The sequence below is a fragment of the Solea solea genome, chromosome 5 (genome assembly GCF_958295425.1).
Source record: "Solea solea chromosome 5, fSolSol10.1, whole genome shotgun sequence".
In the NCBI taxonomy this organism is placed as follows: Eukaryota; Metazoa; Chordata; class Actinopteri; order Pleuronectiformes; family Soleidae; genus Solea; species Solea solea.
In genome coordinates, this window is record NC_081138.1 from 23,918,609 (window position 1) to 23,935,674 (window position 17,066).

The window sequence follows — 17,066 nt, forward strand, 5'->3', positions numbered from 1 at the left end:
TGAGAGGGTAATCTCTTTCTCGGCACAGATATTTTATGTATTTAGAGAAAATGAAAATAAGAAAAAGTGCCCAACATGGTATGTTGCATATATTCCTAGTTGTTTCTTAGCAGCCTTTAGGAGTGATGATATTTAGTCAGCCTGTCGTCAAATGTAACAGATATGACAGTGTAAAGTAATTGGCTTCAGAGAGCTGTAGAGAAATCACAAAATAATAACCGACGTGTCCCAGATCAGATGGATTTCCACGTCAAACCACGTTGTCTCCTTCCATCTGCGAGATCTGCGAGTAAGAAAAAGCACAATGGAGACAGCCTTTTAAAGATGCTTAAGTCGCCTGCATCACATCATTTCACCTTTTTTTCTTTTTTTGCTTTCACCTTTACCTGGTTGTCGATGCACCTGAACTGCCAGGGCCAGCGCGCGTTGTAGAGGAAAGGTCGGAGGTCGAAGCGGTTGTCATCGGGACTGTAGCTCTCGGCGTGGTAAGACGGCGTCACTATGGTCATCTTATGACGGTTCACTGAGTACATCCTGAAGAAGTGCTTCACCTTCTGGGCTACCTGGAGAAAGAAAAAACACAGACCATTCTCAAGATAGAGTCATATTTCTACTAGCCGCAGAGAAAAGGCACAGTATTCACTATCATGAATAATATTTAGTAACATACATTTTAGGTTGTTGATGACATGTCATTAAAATCTACTTATGGATTTTGTACACTAAATGTCCTCTGACGGAGGATTACAGTTGTAGTAGGTGAAGGAGCCGGAGCAGACTCACTGACCTCTGTGGGTGACAGAGAATCCTTCCACAGGTGAATGAGTTTACAGAACATACTGAAGGGGCCGCACTTTGAGATCTTCCTCAGTCGGCCAATCACGGATAACTCCGAGTACGTCATCCCCATGTCTGCCTGTAAATCGAGAGGCGGTGGTGTTGAGAGGTGAGGAAAGGAAACAAATGATCCCACTTATAGAGTAAATGAGCTGCTAGTGAAACAATGCTAACCTAGAACTTAATCATAAAGTATTTGGGTGGGTTTTTTTTATCTTATGAAGGGATTTAACACATGGATGGCTGATTATTATTATTATTATTATTATTATTATTATTATGTTCTCTGTTTAGAAACACATTTCTCAAAGATGATGTCACAGGGACTTAAAAAAGCAGCCCACTAGCATAGACGAGGGTTTGCTGTTTTGTCTTACTTCATCCGTCTGCGACACCTGTCCGTCTGTAAGTGGCTCCAGTTCAGCTGTGGGTGGAGCAGCCAGGATTCTGCACAGGAAACCACAAAAGGTTAACACTTTGTTTAGGCGGTCCAAATAAATAGAAGTCAACAGGAGTCCTTTAAAGTTTAGCTGCATGAATCTGTGTGTGTGTGTGTGTGTGTGTTTTTATCTGTTACTGATTTCTGCCTCAGTCATTAACTCCTCCCATGTTCAGTGTCTTAAGTTCTCAGCACTAACAAACTTTATTATGAGACTGAAGAGTGTCCTCACCGTCTGAGAGCAGTCAGTTGGAAGTGCTCAACACAGTAAAGCAGGAAGCTTTTCAGGTCGGTCTTGCTGATGCCTCCTATTGGGTTGATGTCGGCACTGGAGCAGTCATACTTGGTGAAATAGCCGGTCAGACTGCACGCGTGAAGGGATTTAATAATAGAAAAGTAAGCATTTTTTTTCTGGATCTACTTCATCCACACATTAGGAAAATATTTTGTGGCAGCACTTTACTAGTAAACAGGTGAATATGTTATTTTTGCTAATCTGTAAAGCACCATACCACAGCAGTTTATTCTGTTATCAACACCTAGGGCTGTAAACGTCACAGCACATCAGCACATACTTCAAATGTATTGCTTTTCAAGGATGATAATTGAATTTTTTTTTCAAACACTTAAGTATGCGTCATGTTTCATTTTAACAGCATCATTGCTATGAACCTGTTGTCTGTGTGTTTATACCCATGCAAATGAAAAAGCCTCATTAGGATTAACAACAGCCAATAGTACAATTTAGTTAAATGAAGTTAAGAACAAATTTTCATAACCCAAGGAAGAAATAATTGAATTTTTGTCGTGATCCAGACACCAATCCAGAAGATTGAGTATTTTTTAAAAACCTTTTCAGATTGTATTGACACTGAGCAGGCTTGTGGGAGAGCTCACTCAGCTATTATCTTGAGATTAGACGATGGGGCTGGTGGGACAATCTTTAGAGAATGTCCAGACTTCTGTGCACGCCTGAAAGCAGCCATGGATTCTCACAAATGCCGTGTTTATTATGGAACGACAACATCACTATAGTAATACCTCTCATCTACGTTGGCTGAGCCCAGCACCAGCAATCCACCTGGTTTACCCCTCGCCCACAGACTCAGCTGGGCAAACAGGTAGGCCAGGACCATCCTGACACGAGCCTAGGACACACACACACACACACGCATCACAATTGTGTTACTGCTATGCCACAGAGTGCGGATAGTTCTTTGGTTTGTGTTATGAAAACAAACTGCATAACGAGTGTGGCACGTTGACAAACCTGTACATTCTGCAGCGCCAGGTTTTCTCTGTGGCTTCCTCCATTGGCACGAAACTGAGGCAACTTTCCAGTAACCGCTGAGAAGATTCCCAGGATGCCTTTCACTGCCATGTCAATGTTAATATTCATGTGTGTGCTGTATATAAAGAGATGAGGTTACATAAGTAAACAGAATTGCACAAATCACTCAAGTTACCTCCAGTGGATAAGAATTAGTGACATCTAATGGGGAGACTATCATGACTTCAACTTCTACCAAAGTCATAGTTAATACAAGACTGCTTGGGAGTTGCAGCTTACTTCACTGTTAGAGACAAGTTCCAACCTAATGATGCAATTTTAAATATGCTTCCTTTGTCTTAAAGCTACACAGGATTTATTTGATTTTGCATCAGTAATTACAATCTGGGATTAATAAATTGTTTTTTTTTTGATTGACAGCACTAAACACAAATCTAACCTCACTCATCTTCTAACAATCACTAATCTCCAAATCTGTATGTTTTTGGACTGTGGGAGGAAACCGGAGAACCCGCAGACAACCCACACCCACAGAAAGGCCCTGGTCACGAACCCTGGTCTTCATGCTGGAAAGGCAAGCGTAAAAATCTGACCTGAATCGACCAAAACTCTTCAAAAAATATAATCCTGCCTACCTTCCGATCTGATTGGCCAGGTCTTTGGCCCTGCTGCAGGTGTCCTCAGAGGAGTTCTCGCTGGCCATATAGTAGGTGGTGAAGATGCGACCACACAGCTCCCTTGCATGTTGGGGAGAGTACGAGTCATCCCCAACCACCCTGCGAATATCCTCCAGTACCTGACTGTCTGACAAATGAAGAGAAAGAATGTCACGCTGAAGAAAACAGCTGAGTGAGGGAGGAAAAATGTAACTTGACCTAGTGTTTACATCCATCTTGAGTCATCCAATCATGCACAGTCCACTCTCAATGCCTCCTGAAATCATCCTCAGATCCAATCACAGAAACCACATTTGGTCGTGGTTAAAACCTATTTAATTCAAGGTTGAAACAATTACTTATTACTAAATGAATCGTCAACTATTTTGATTATCAATCAGTTTGAGGTTTTTCATGGCTTCATGGTAATGAAGGAAGACGTCAACCAGCGCAACAGTGTGTCTCTCTTCTTAACTAAAATGTGTGCAAATAGTACAAATGAGAGTCTTTGTGTGTGATTTTTACTCACTGCCGTTCTCTACTGCCTGGCAGAGCAGCACACACATAGAGTGGACAATGCAGGCAGTGGAGGAGCTATCCACGCCTCCACTCATCGGCAACAAGAAACCAGCCTGGAACACAGACATTAAACATCGTAAGCATTTGCAAAGAGCACTGCAACAAATTTGCCATGTTTATATCACTTTCTTTTTTGAATGTTTGTTTGCACTAACTGATCTCTACATAATATGACAACCACTGTATACTTGGGAACACAGGTGATCAAAGCAGATCTGGAAGATCATTTCTGTGGATTTTACAGAAAATCTTCAATTGTGCGAGATGCGTCAAGTCACTGGATTTAATAATTGAGACCAAAACCTGGTCCCAGACTCTCCTCACCTGTCCACTTCTCCTCAAATAGTCCCACAACCAGCAGGCCGGCCCTAAACTGAAACAACACAGGTATCAAAAAAATATAACACTGGTTTTCTGTCAAGACACAAAGCAGCATATATAGAATGGTGTCTAGTACCTGATCTCTTCCTCTGGTGTATGGAAGTGCCATGTTATTGGTTGGTGAGTAGGGAGGTAGAGATCGTTACAAGTGGATAAGGAGAAGTCAACTTTGACCCTGTGGCAAGGTTTGGGTTCACATTCCTACGGTGCAGAAGTGCGACAGTGAAGGACTTTGCCCACCAGTCATGTGGTTGTCAAACAAACGATTTTGTACATTAATATAAAATAATGTGTTCGGTCAATGCAGCTTTCACAGCAGCAGCGTTTATTTCTTTGTAGTTTTATTTTGCTTCTGTCAATAAACAGAAGACACAAAATTCAAAGCATTTATTGTTATATTATATGCATATAAATGAAATGAGTTCCCCATACAATTAAATTCTTTCTTTGCCATCCATTTATGCCATTATAAAAAGACTGTTAATAAGCAAATATTTTACCTGGGCTCTCATAATTCTTTCTCTCGTTTGAATTGTTTGAACACCCCAAATTTATTTGCAATTTCGTGCAATTAATGGGCAAAAGTGACCGTATAATGATGTGAAACAGGCAAAACTATCAAACTAAGAGAGAGAAACCTCCACTATGGATGTTTGTTGGTACAATAAAACCATGAGATTTATATCTGATGAAAATGTATAAATAAAAGGAAAAGAAGAAGCAATTAGCCATGATTCTGGAAGTTCTCACCAAGTGTGGCTGACACACTTCTCCCCTGTAGCTACGCACATCCTCGAGGTCAAGTGTGGCTGTAATCACCTCCTACAACAAACACACAAAGACACAAAGATGAACAGCTGTTGCCAATGCAGAGGCATCATAATAATAATAATAATAATAATAATAACAATGATGATGATCAAAGAAACCGTGAAACAGATGGTGTGACGCCATGGTAACCCCATTATTGAATACACTAAACTTATTTCTGTCCACTTCTACAATTACATTAAAAACACAGAAACTTATTTACAGATAATTTTATTTTTTGGATCTATGTCACTGCACACGTACCACATCATCAAGGGAGAACTGGGCTCCCTGTGCCACAAAGTCTCCGTTGATGGCCACCATGGCACAGCCATCATAGTAGACACGGTCTCCATCACAGCCCCTCTGGTTGGCGTACAGGTAGATTCCTCCACTCTGGAACAACAACAACAGCAACACACACTCAAATCCTGCATGTAACACAAGTCTTTGGTGCATCTTAAAGGTTGATTCTGGGATTATTCATGTTGATAAATGTGGGTGAGTAGTATTTACAAATTCTACTGCAAAGTTCTACATTATGTCCACTAATAGTGCTTTTTTTTTTCGCCAATAAATGGCTCAAATAGTTTCTGCTCTTATTTTCTAATTTTAAATAAAGTGGCAGAGACAGATTTTGGGAGTGTTTTTGCATCCAAGGAAACACTGGAACTAAAAAACCAAAGGCAGAAGAAACTGAGTGAACCGAGTTTTATATTATTACAACATTTGAAAAGGAGTCATGCGAACTACGGTCTCTAGTGCATCATAAAACCATTTTGCAGACAGTCTGAACAGAAGACGTCTTATCTCCACAGTAGTAATCTTTTCAACATGTTTACAGCTTCTATAGTCTAACATATATAATGTGTGAAGAGGAGAATCTCTGCATTTGCTTTACTCAGCCCTAACTGCGTCTGTGCATAGCATAAATATACTATTCCCATGTTTGCTTCCAGTTAGATCATACCTTGGTGGTGGCTGACTTGACCAGGTTGACTCTTTGGTCGGCTTTGCGGAGCTCATGGTAACTAGCCGATGAATTGGTGAAGATTTCGACACCATCCAGACCCATGTCAACATGAGGGCTAAGAAAAAGCGACTTTTACTTTGACTTTTTTGGAAAACTATGGAACACATACAGACTCCCCCTGTGCTCTACCTTCTGGGGCTCCAGAGCTCTTCGCATAACTCAGTGCCAATACAAGTGTCCTTTGTGGACAGCACACAGTTGCCAAATGGGACAGTTTCCTGATGAAGACAAAAACATCGGTCAATAACGAACAATGACTCTTCTTCTGCTTAAGGTGAAGCATTATGGAGCTCCAGGTGGGACGATAAAAAGGCGCAAATTTATATACTGTAGAAATAATGAGTCGTTTTTAATTTCAAATTACAGTAGTAGTTATTGATGTTAGCATTTAATCTGAATCTAGCAGCTCATTTGATGGGTAAATACTATATAAGAGTGGAATTGCCATAGGTAAAAGTAAAGTCCCTCCAGGACTCCGTAGAGAATATATGGCCTGATGATGATTAAAAAAACAGGGTTCTTTACCTGTCCTGTTACCTCCTGGATCATTCTGGGAAGGAAATATTCCTCCACTTTCCTTGATAAAAAAATAAAATAGTCACTATCATCCATATCAATTTCATTTCCAAAAGTAAAACAATCTCACATTAGACATAAATAAAATCAGAGGAAAACATTGTAGTTTTTGTAGCAGCTGGCATTAGTTGTTCTTGTTCTTACAGCAAAGTGCCAGGTTTGATAACTGTTGCCATGACCAACCTTAACTGATTCCACGGTGAAAACCAGCGCATCTCTCTGTAGTTCCCGGCATTGGCCATCACCATTTTAGGTCTGATCAGAAGTATCTTTCTATATGAATGAATGGTAGATAAATTAATAAATGAGTGTATACTGGGTTAGGTATATGGTATTATTGTGACAAATAAAATAAAGTGTCATAAATAAGTGTAAGCCAGTGGTAAGCGAGCTTCCTCTGGTGGTACTTGGAGGGAAAACCAGAAATATAGTGCTAGTGTGTATATATATATATATATATATATATATATATATATATATATATATATATATATATATATATATATATATATATATAAAACACAAATTACAGTCACCTTATTTCTGGAGGATGATGATAGAGTAAATTATTTTATTGGGAATAAATCTGCCTCCTGTGAAAAGTCTGTATCTGACTTTGCTCGACCTATTTCCGCCAGGCCCCTTTGAGATAAGGGGCCTAGCGCTCAAAGCCTGATTGAAACACCATAATTTAATACTTCTTTCCATTATAGTGCATGTCAGTTATGACAGTGGACTGGTGACGTACCTGTTGAGGAATAGGACTCTGCAGTTGTAGCGCACATTATGATGCATGATGGGCCTGAGAGGAAAAGAAATTCAGACATGTACAGTAAGTCATTTGAGCCTTAACCAAACCTTCTCCCTAATAAATCACACCTCTTATAGCTGGAAGTCTTGTTTGGTGATAATCCACAGATATTTTTTTACTTAAAACTAATTTCTTTAGTACTTTTCTGAAGTAGCCCCTGGTTTTCAGGAGTATCATATGTATATGTTTTCTACTTTGGATCTTTGATTTCTGTTTTTTGGTCATTAAAATCAGTCAGTCATTTGATCAATGTAATATTCAGTGATACCTTCCATCTTCTAAATATTGCAGTAACAGTCACTCTGATCTAATACCCACATTCCCACGTCACAGATGATGTCTTGGGTGATGGGAGATTCCAGAAGCTTCCTCAGGACTTCGAAGCTGTGGAGCAGCGTGTCTGACTCGTAGAAGTGGTCGGCACAACCATACCCACTGTAAAATTAAAATAAAATAGTGAATTAGGAAAGCGATGTAAAGTGATTAAAGTGAACCTAAATACAACGATGGCAACTTATAAAACCGATGAACTACAAGGTGCAAGATTGTGGTAATTGTGACGGTAAAAAAGTAAATAAATAAAAACACCACAATTTCAGCTTCTCATTATGTGAATTTGTTCTGTTTTTTTTTGTTCCCCTGTGACAGCAAACTGAATAGCTTAAGGAAATAATTTTGAAATATGGAAACACTTGATATATTTTTCATTATTAAGTAACATTTTTTGGACAAAACATCATCAATGATGGAAATAATCCATAGTTGCAGGTCTAGTTTACTCTCTTGCCCATCAACATTCCTCATGTTCATGGTCCTCATTATGAGTGTTTTGATGTGTTGACTGTCCACTGAAGGACATAGCAGGTGCATTTCTCCTGACTGTGTCAAATGGATCGATGTGTGAGAGAAAGAAATAGCAGCACTGCAGGTTAAAGCTTAGATACCTGAGCTGAACCATCATGCCTGGGTCAAGGAATTATTTAAATACAATATTCAGGTTTGGGGCTCAGGTTCAGTCAGAATCACTGGGCCAGACTCAATACTATATTAATGTTTTATTTCTTATCTACTGGCATCTTTAAGGTCAATACAGGAAAAACAAGGAGTGTGTCAGGGTAAAGCCAAGTTCACACTGACTTTCAGAGTCTTAGGATCGCTGTACACCCCATGTTATATAATGTGCCTCAACACAACCATATATATTTTCATATAGAGTCAGGGATATGTGGAAATATCATATCATATCATATCATATCATATCATACCATATCTCCAGCTCTGGGCCCAGTCTGTATTTGGCTCCACGTGTCTTTGCAATCTCAACACCTGCACAGAGAGAAAGAAAGACACAAAGAGAGTCTTGACCTCTGACACAGGTCAAACTCAAGAGTTCAAGACTCTCAGCAAAACCTCAAACATTCAATGCTGCTTAAAAGGGACAGTTTTTGAAGAGTGGTTGTATGAGGCACTGAATAAATGACATTTTTGATTTTGGAAATTTCTCAAACACTGTATAGTTAAAAATGTTTGATTTTAAATACGCTAGTAGTCGTAGATGTCCTGAACACAACCCAGTCTTGTTCAGAACGTATGAGATCTTAAGACTTGTTTTTTTATAACAAATCAAAGTTGGGAATTTGTTGCACTTTCAGTACAGTAGGTTATATAAGGCATTAAGAGAGAACAATATATCACAAATAGACCTGGATTTATGCAATATAGCAATTACTTTAGCTATTTATTTTTTAATATTATTTATATGTGATTCCAGGTGAGTTTATAGTCAACGATTAGTCTAATTTTAACATTGTTAAGCATTATTTCTCCTTGCTTTTTTAACTTGGCGGCTATATTCAGGGAGTTTGAGAAACAAATGCCTTCATTTAAAGTGGACGAGTAGTCACTCGTTCTGTCATTCCACGGCAAAGCTAAAGCAGCAGTCACTCGTAACTCTTCTCTTGCACTTACTCTTCAGTATTCGCTCCAAGTTTCCCTCAAAATCCAAAGCCCACTGGTTCAACGAGCACGTTGCAAGAGTCACTTTTCTTCCCATTTCCTCGGTGACGGTGGCGGCAAAGAACCAGGTGGCTTACGTTAATGCTAAATACAATAAATGTTGTTGTTTGTGTGTGTAAATGAACCGTAGCTACAGAGGACACGAGTGTGTGTAGTTGCTACTATGACGTCACGTGACTTCTTCTTCTGCTGCCGCTACTGTTTCTCTTCTATAGTGACTCTACTGCCCTCAGCTGGAGAGCTGGCACAATTACAACACAAACTAAATCTACTAATACAACCAAAATAAACGGTTTTAGTATTTATATAACTAAAATAATATCAATCTTCTTAAAAGCAAAACTTAAGACTTAGTTATTTGAACTGCTTATGACTAAATGTGATTGTAGTTATTGTATTGTATTGTATTGTATTTTTATTGCTGTAATACCTTGGCATGCCCTTCCAAAAATTAAAAGGGCACCTACTGTGCACCAGTACGGCAGGTGCCACTAGTACCCTTTAAGTCAGACAAATTGTGACCCGGGGCCAAAGGCAGTCCGGCCCCTAGGGACTGAATTTCATTTGGACCTTGATATGGACACTAAGAGGGCACTAAATCAAAAAGGCACCTGTACAGAACCATGAGTTTATCCCATTAGGACACCTGCAGTACTGAACATCACCTTCTCACACAGGTATACAGGGACTCTAAGGACACCCTTTGGGACACTGTCAGTAGGGAACTTCAGAAAGGACACCCTTTTTGTTTGGAAGGACACCAACAGGAAACAAAGTTACAAGGGCATCTGGATCACTTTTCTTCACTAAAAAGGTACTCAGCTTTTTTAAATTTATATTTTGCTTTTGAGGCCACATATCATTTTTTTTTACATACATTAGCATGCAGTGTTTTGACCCATCAAATTAAGATAATATCTTGTATAAAGTGTTATACAGTATATACAGTATATAGATGTATACTATATGTAACAAAAATGTCATTTATTATCAAAATCCAGAAGAGAGACAGTCAGTTGGTCTGAAGGTATTTAATTAGTACTTCCATCATATGTGTGCACTTGTACAAACCAAGCAAAGTAGAAAAAAAAAAAACTGTAACTGAACCTTAGCTCTGGGACCCATTTCCTTTTCTTTTTTTTTGCATATCACTTTAATACACATTTTTTATGTGATGTGATCTGTGCTTGTTGTTTCAGTACTGGTTCAAACCTCAGTCTGACTTCATTAGCTCTGCGTTGGCATCGACGTCGTCAGACACTCAAATCTAGTGGATGAGTGAGCGCTCGTTTCACTCATTTGTGTTTTTCTCCGTGAAACAAACAAACCCTTGGATGAATTCCTTGCTCTTACAAAAATCAAAAGAAAAAACAGCAACATGGCACAAGCATGAAGGTCGAGGATGTGGCTGTGATCGATGTAAGGACAATAAGATTCATAGGGAAAAGGCGACTACTATGCAGAAAAAAAGGTTTGTTTATGTGTAAAGTTGAGGTCTCAAACTCAAGGCCTGCGGGCCCTCCACTCAAATTCATGCGGCCACTATGTTTTTTACTATGGACTATTCATTGTTCCATGTCAAAAAAGACACTTTTATTGTGAAACTCTGTGAAATATTAATGGCAATATGATTAACCCTTTAACACCTAAGCCTCAAAATGTCCGTCTGGACTTTTTTTTTTCTTATTTTAACCATAAAATAATGTTTTAACAATTTAAAATGAAGAAAAACAAAAAGTTTTATTTAAAAAAAACAAAAAAAAAAACCCAAACACTGTAGTTGTACACGAACAGCAGATTTTGCGTGTTAAATTTGAGCACTATCAAACATATTTAAAATGACATTTGTTTGAGTCTTTGTCTCTATGTCCAAAAACAGGCCAAAAAATGGAAACCACAGTATGTACAGGCGTTTTTCCAACTCTCGGCTTCCGGCGACAGTGCGAGTGAAATCACCGTAATAACCATATGTGGGGTTTGACGTGCAACTTCTTAGCGTTCAGAAACTGTTGGAATTTTTGGGAATTTTCTTCCAACAAATATCGCCCAACCCCGACTCAACGGTTGCTATTTCCCAACAACGTTTAACTTGTTTTCACTCGAGCGGCCCCCAACTGACCAGAGTAGACGCTCTTTGGCCCCCAGGTTATTTGAGATTGAGACCCCTGGTGTAAAGAACAAAGTGTGGACAGGCTACCATCTGTTTCTTCAACATTCCAAGGTAAAAAAAAAAAACACAAGCTCAGCAAGTCCCATGTTCTCCCCTCTCTTTCACGCATGCACACTCATTTCATATAAATAGCAATATACACAGAGTCTCTCAAGAGGGCAGCAAACTCGTGTTCTACAGCAAGTCAGTACACAAAAACACATCTATACTGTACACAATTGCATCATGTAACAACCAACACATCGCTTAGCCGTCGCGTTAAAACGATTGAAAACAACAAGTAAACAAAAAACGGTTCAATGTAACAGTGCGTTCCAGTTGACTTGGAAGTGGGAATGTGGAGTAAAGTGCACAAGCCGGATAACAAGACGCCGTAGTTAGATTCACTAATTATCGAGCTAATCTACTAAGTCTTTATTTAACCAACATATTACATGGCATTTTTTACATTTTAGAAAAACACCGTAGCAACATGTCCACAGACGCCAGTGGGAGACCAAACGGAGAGAAGAGCAAAGCGAGGACAGAATAAAGCGTGTGCTCGGAGCAGTCGTCTTAAACTGGGAAGTCAGGACATGAGGAGTTTGCTGACATGGAATTACCTCCTCATGACAGGGAAACTGTGACTTCTGAGTACAATGTGGAAAACGCGCTGCAGCGATTCCCAGAGCGAGACACAAACCAGACATTAATGTAAAGGTGGTAGATGTGTGTGTGTGTGTGTATGTGTGTTCCCACATGTTTATGACTGGGCTAAATTTTCTACAGTCGTCACATCAAGAATCTTAAAACCTAATGACTCATCTGCATCGCACCACCTCCTTCTCACTTCCCTTTCAGCCCCAACTAAACTAATATAGCTCATCAGAGAGTGACACAAGACGATGTATGCAGAGTGTTAAAGACAACAGCATTTTCCACAAGTAAATTTAGACAAATATGTAACAGATTTTCACCCACACAAGGTTCAGTTCCCACACCCAATTAAGCTCACCCGTATTCATTCAGGGGAAATCTACAACCTTGAAAGGGTCAGACATGTTGAACCTCATTTCAGATGTTAATTATAAAATGGATATAGGCTTCTAGTTGCAAACAAAAACAATATTTTTAAGCCTTAAGATTTACGATTTGACCAGCACCACGATTTACAACCTTCAACCGGGCACCTATACTAGACAATACCAGCTGTCAATCACAAGATTTATCATCTATTTCCTTCAATTTACAAAATTGACATAATTTGCTATTAAGGAAGAGCTGAAGCTGACAATTGAGAGCATTAACTCCTCAGGAAACTGTTTTCTGACATTATAATTCAAGTGAGAAGTGGGCTCACTTTCGTCCTCCTTCCTGGGCTTCAATTTTCAAACTGAAACTGAAAAACCGCGTCGATTTTTATATACTGTTTATGATCCATCACAGAGCTGCTGCAGGAGCACGGACAGGCAAAGCAAATACACATAAACCCTGTGAGGAGGTGCGTAAAGAGAAACTAATTATGTGTTTAATTATGAAAACTATGGATGAACGCCTCTTGAAAGCAGGTGCAATCTAGGTGTGTGTTTGATTGCTTGTGGGGAGAAAGTCAGCAATCATCACAGACAAAAGGGTTTTTCCATCAAGGACTCAGAGGATCTTTGAATTTCTTATTTTCTTCTGGAGGTGGCAGCACCATGTTGGAAAAAAGGGGAGGAAAGCTCAATTTATGCTCTGGCGAACGTTTTCAGTCATGTCAGTGTAACTATTTTTTATTTTAAATGGTTAATGTTTACATTGTACCGTCCTTATCAATGTTTATTTGTATCTGTGTATTTTTTTGTCTTGTCTGCTCGGCACATTTAAAAGTGTTGCATCAAGCTTTGATATGCTTCAAAAACATCATAGTTTCTAGAGTTTTCTACAGTGTGTCATCCAACACTATCCTGACTGACTTTGTTTAAGGAGGGGTATTTTTATTGTTTTGTAGATGCGGTGAATGTTGCAAACAGGAATAATCTTCGCAGTTTCTCCTTAAAGGCAATCGCGGTGCTGCAATAGGTTTTCACGTCATTCAAACTGCACATTACATGGATTAAAATCAAGCATTGGCATCAAGGAAATAACTATTTTCTCCTTTTAGCATGTACCAAACGATAAAAAACATGTACAATGTGCCATGATAAATTGTATTTTGTTCTTTTTTTGTTTCACTGCTGGCTGTGGAAAAAAGACACCTTCATCACTGATCCCTGAAAACAAACCTAAGCAGAGTTTTCCCATTTCCAAATGGTGTAACATGTGCTACCGATTGCATCTCATGCCACCAGATATCATATTGACGACAAGGTGTGGCACAAATTCAGAAAAAGAAAATTCCCCACAAACAAACTGCAAACTGTATAAACACTTCTGCATTGAGATGTAGTTGAACAACATGCACAACAGCCTATGTGGTTGAAAGCATGCCGAGAGCTCTAAAGTGACCGTTCAGGTTTGTTTAAAGAGCAGTTGTAAGAGGTGTCGACACAGAGCCAGCGTTGACTACATCGTGTGCACCCAGAATATGTTTTCTGCCTGGAAACTGGAGTAACGCTCATTCTCTCCCACTCCAAAGTCCACAGAGAAAATCAGTGTTTCTTTGTCTTTACAGAACAGGAGAACTGCAGGTGTATTGCTGCCTTCTCCACCAACATTTCTAGGATTACCAGGAACTTATTTACCCGGGAAAAAAAAACTCCTGGTAATCTGTGTGGTTGTGTTTCCACCACACTTCACCGCAAAGTTCTTGTTTTTTTAAAGAACACACATTCAGAGTGTTGTTGATGACGTATGGTTGTTTGCGTTTGTTTAATAAACAAGAAAAAAAAATATAAAACGATAGATTTCAAACACCTACTGTACGTCACAAATAACACATTTGACGTTACTGATGATGAAGGCAGCAGTGGATCAACAACCTCCGGTGTGCTGTGGTGTAAAATCACAGGTTTTCTCTATGGACTTCGGCGCGAGAGAGTGTTTTAAAATCATCAGTTTCCAGTTAGAAAAAGGTAAGATGATGGTGCAAACATATTCTGAGGATATCATGCTTGGATTTTTAAGTGGGTGAGCATTTAAAGTGGCTAAAATCTGCCTTTCCTTGTGTCTACGTTTTCAGTGAGAACGTTGTCCATCAGATTTCTCTATTTCTTTTCAGGTCACTCAAAGACACTTTAACAAGGTAACAAAAGAAAGGTGGTCAGTAATAAATAAATAAATTAAATTAAATTAAATAAGTGCAGGGGGGGTGTATGTGGCACCGTCAGCGTTGACTGTGTGTCAGTACCTCACGCAACCTCCCGTCACAGAAACCTGAACATCCCTTTAAGTCCATACTTAAAGGCAACATATGCCAATCTGAGTGTAGAAAAAAAGGTCAAATCCTCCCTGTCTACTATGAAGCAGTGGGAGCTGCAGTCAGGAAGCCCAAACCTCGTGTAGTCCTTTGCCTTCACCTGCTGCATGTGTTACAGGTGGTCAGTGTTCAGTCCCATCATCAACATGTCCTGTGAGGTGTGATGTTGGGCTGTAAAAACAAATGCTAGTGTGACAGTGTGTGTGTGTGTTTCTTCTGCAGTGTGAGCTATAAATGGCTGCATGCGTTTGGTTATGTGTTAAATCCAGCGTCCATGTCCAGTGTGTCTTTCTCTGTGTGTGTGTGTGTGTGTGTCACTGTCCAGGGTAGGTGGGGTAATGTGTCGAGGAGTGTGTGCGTATGTGCAGCTGGGAGTGTTCGTGTGCGCTCGCCATTGGCAGCGTTGCATGTCCGTCAGGAGGAAAGCAGGTGGAAAGAAGGTCGTCTTCTGATCCATCACCTACAGTTACAAAGGAGAAACGCAGTTGTTACGACCGCACAGAGCTTGTGACTGGACAGTTTCCATGTTCTCCCTGTGTGTGCGTGGATTTTCTCAAGGTTCTCCGGTTTCCTTCCACAGTCCAAAAAATAAAAAAAAAATGCAGATTTCAGGGGTCTCAAACTCGCGGCCTGAGTGATTACATTCAACATTTAATTATATATAAGCTTGTCCTGTGTTTTAATTACAATTGTCTATGTTTTGATTCTGTTTTATTTGTGTCTGATTTTTGTGATTTACAGATTCATTTTGTGTCATAAATGTTTTTTTTTTGTTGAAAATATTGTCAAAATATTTGTAATTGCAACATCATGATGGATTATCAACATATCATTTTAATTTCTAATCACTAAACCATTTTCCCAAATTGTTGGACTTTTTTCACTTGACCCGGGCCCTTCCTGACCAGACTAGAAGTTCACTGGCCCCCAGGTCATTTTGAGTTTGAAGCCCCTGCTCTTAGTTGACCGTAAGTGTGATAGTGAATGGCTGTTTGTGGCCCTCCAAACAATATCAAGTTGTAACAAGTAATTTCTATATGTTTTTATTTTTAAATGAATAGATTAATTTTGCATCATAAATATGTTTTTTTTATGGTTGCATATTAAAACAACCACTTATATTTTGAAATTATCCAATCCAACTTTATTTGTAAAGCACTTTAAAACAAACACAGTGGACCAAAGGAATTAATACGGCATATTGATGATATGAGCTCATCATGTCCACCGCAACTTTTGCTTTTCCCCCGACTGACCAGACGAGACCGTCAGTGGCCCACAGGTCATTTGAGTTTGAGACCCCTGCTATAGGGGTTTAAAAGAAAACCTCACTCAGAAGAATATACAGTGTACTCCTGTCAATACTACATAAAGGATTAAACATTATTTAAAAAAGCAGGAATTCAAGCTGTGATTAAAATTTAGAGTTTAAATGAACCTAATCCTCAATATCTGCATGTATTTGGACTGTGGAAAGAAGCAGGAGAAAATCTGTGCGCACGCATGGAGAAACTCCACACAAGACAAAAATGTCATGATTCATTTATGTGAAACATTATGAACAAATAAAAGAAACAATTCTAAAGCAGTCATTCCCAGAGTGTGGACAGCAGCCTTCATTAATTTTATACAACAGTTAATTAAAAATGAAAAAGCTTCAAATTATCGTAAAATATTCTTAATTAATTAAAAAAAACAACGTATTATGTGGATTATTATGAACACCTGATGGATAATGAATAGAGTGCTTTGATTATACGCGTGCAATGGATGATTCAAAGTTTAAACATTATTGTAGGAAATATGCGAGGAAATACTTTTGTGTTAATCACAGTTGTGACTCAAGATTGGCCGCAGACGATTTTCAGGATTTAATTTAGGCCAAAGGATTCTAAACGGTACGGTTGGCAGGCGTCTTATTGGCATCATTGATCAATAGTTCCGAAATAACCTTTCAGCACTCTGTTTATAGCCTCACGACTAAATCTATCCGAGCTTTGACCAATCACAAGAGTAGAAAATCTGCGGTGATAGAGTCTTCGCCTGTGAGACACGAGCATCCGCTTGTGCTCATCTGATGTGAGACAGGAC

General features: G+C 39.2%; 2 protein-coding genes across 5 annotated transcripts in view; both read right to left on the minus strand.

The window, feature by feature from the left end:
- nadsyn1 (NAD synthetase 1) lies at nucleotides 1-9,576 on the minus strand. 2 transcript variants are annotated; one of them, XM_058630304.1, is made up of 21 exons: nucleotides 9,382-9,576; nucleotides 8,679-8,739; nucleotides 7,732-7,848; nucleotides 7,351-7,404; nucleotides 6,786-6,875; nucleotides 6,552-6,603; nucleotides 6,156-6,244; nucleotides 5,964-6,081; nucleotides 5,258-5,389; nucleotides 4,934-5,005; nucleotides 4,260-4,384; nucleotides 4,127-4,175; nucleotides 3,753-3,855; nucleotides 3,203-3,371; nucleotides 2,547-2,682; nucleotides 2,318-2,424; nucleotides 1,509-1,640; nucleotides 1,215-1,284; nucleotides 788-916; nucleotides 387-563; nucleotides 1-283 (listed from the first exon to the last, which is right to left on the minus strand). In XM_058630304.1, exons 1-21 carry the CDS (start codon nucleotides 9,464-9,466, stop codon nucleotides 251-253), a joined length of 2,100 nt encoding a protein of 699 aa, XP_058486287.1. In that variant the 5' UTR covers nucleotides 9,467-9,576; the 3' UTR covers nucleotides 1-250. The 2 variants fall into 2 exon arrangements, with proteins under 2 accessions (XP_058486287.1, XP_058486286.1); XM_058630303.1 differs by having other exon boundaries at nucleotides 381-563.
- Nucleotides 9,577-10,558: 982 nt separating this feature from the next.
- The window catches only part of dok4 (docking protein 4), a 47,801-nt gene continuing 41,293 nt past the window's right edge, over nucleotides 10,559-17,066 (minus strand). For all 3 annotated transcript variants that reach the window (XM_058630030.1, XM_058630032.1, XM_058630031.1), the window contains exon 9: nucleotides 10,559-15,435. In XM_058630030.1, the coding sequence (XP_058486013.1) occupies nucleotides 15,290-15,435 (146 nt within the window). In that variant the 3' untranslated portion in view covers nucleotides 10,559-15,289. The remainder of the gene's footprint in view (nucleotides 15,436-17,066) is intronic.

Excerpts from the sequence above, each read along its gene's own strand:
- nadsyn1 (XM_058630303.1), bottom strand. The coding sequence starts at position 9,466 with ATGGGAAGAAAAGTGACTCTTGCAACGTGCTCGTTGAACCAGTGGGCT. Across the intron at positions 1,285-1,508 it reads CAACTGACTGCTCTCAGACG|AATCCTGGCTGCTCCACCCA; the intron begins GTGAGGACACTC and ends TTTCCTGTGCAG. Across the intron at positions 284-380 it reads GCATCGACAACCAGGTAAAG|ATCTCGCAGATGGAAGGAGA; the intron begins GTGAAAGCAAAA and ends TCTTACTCGCAG.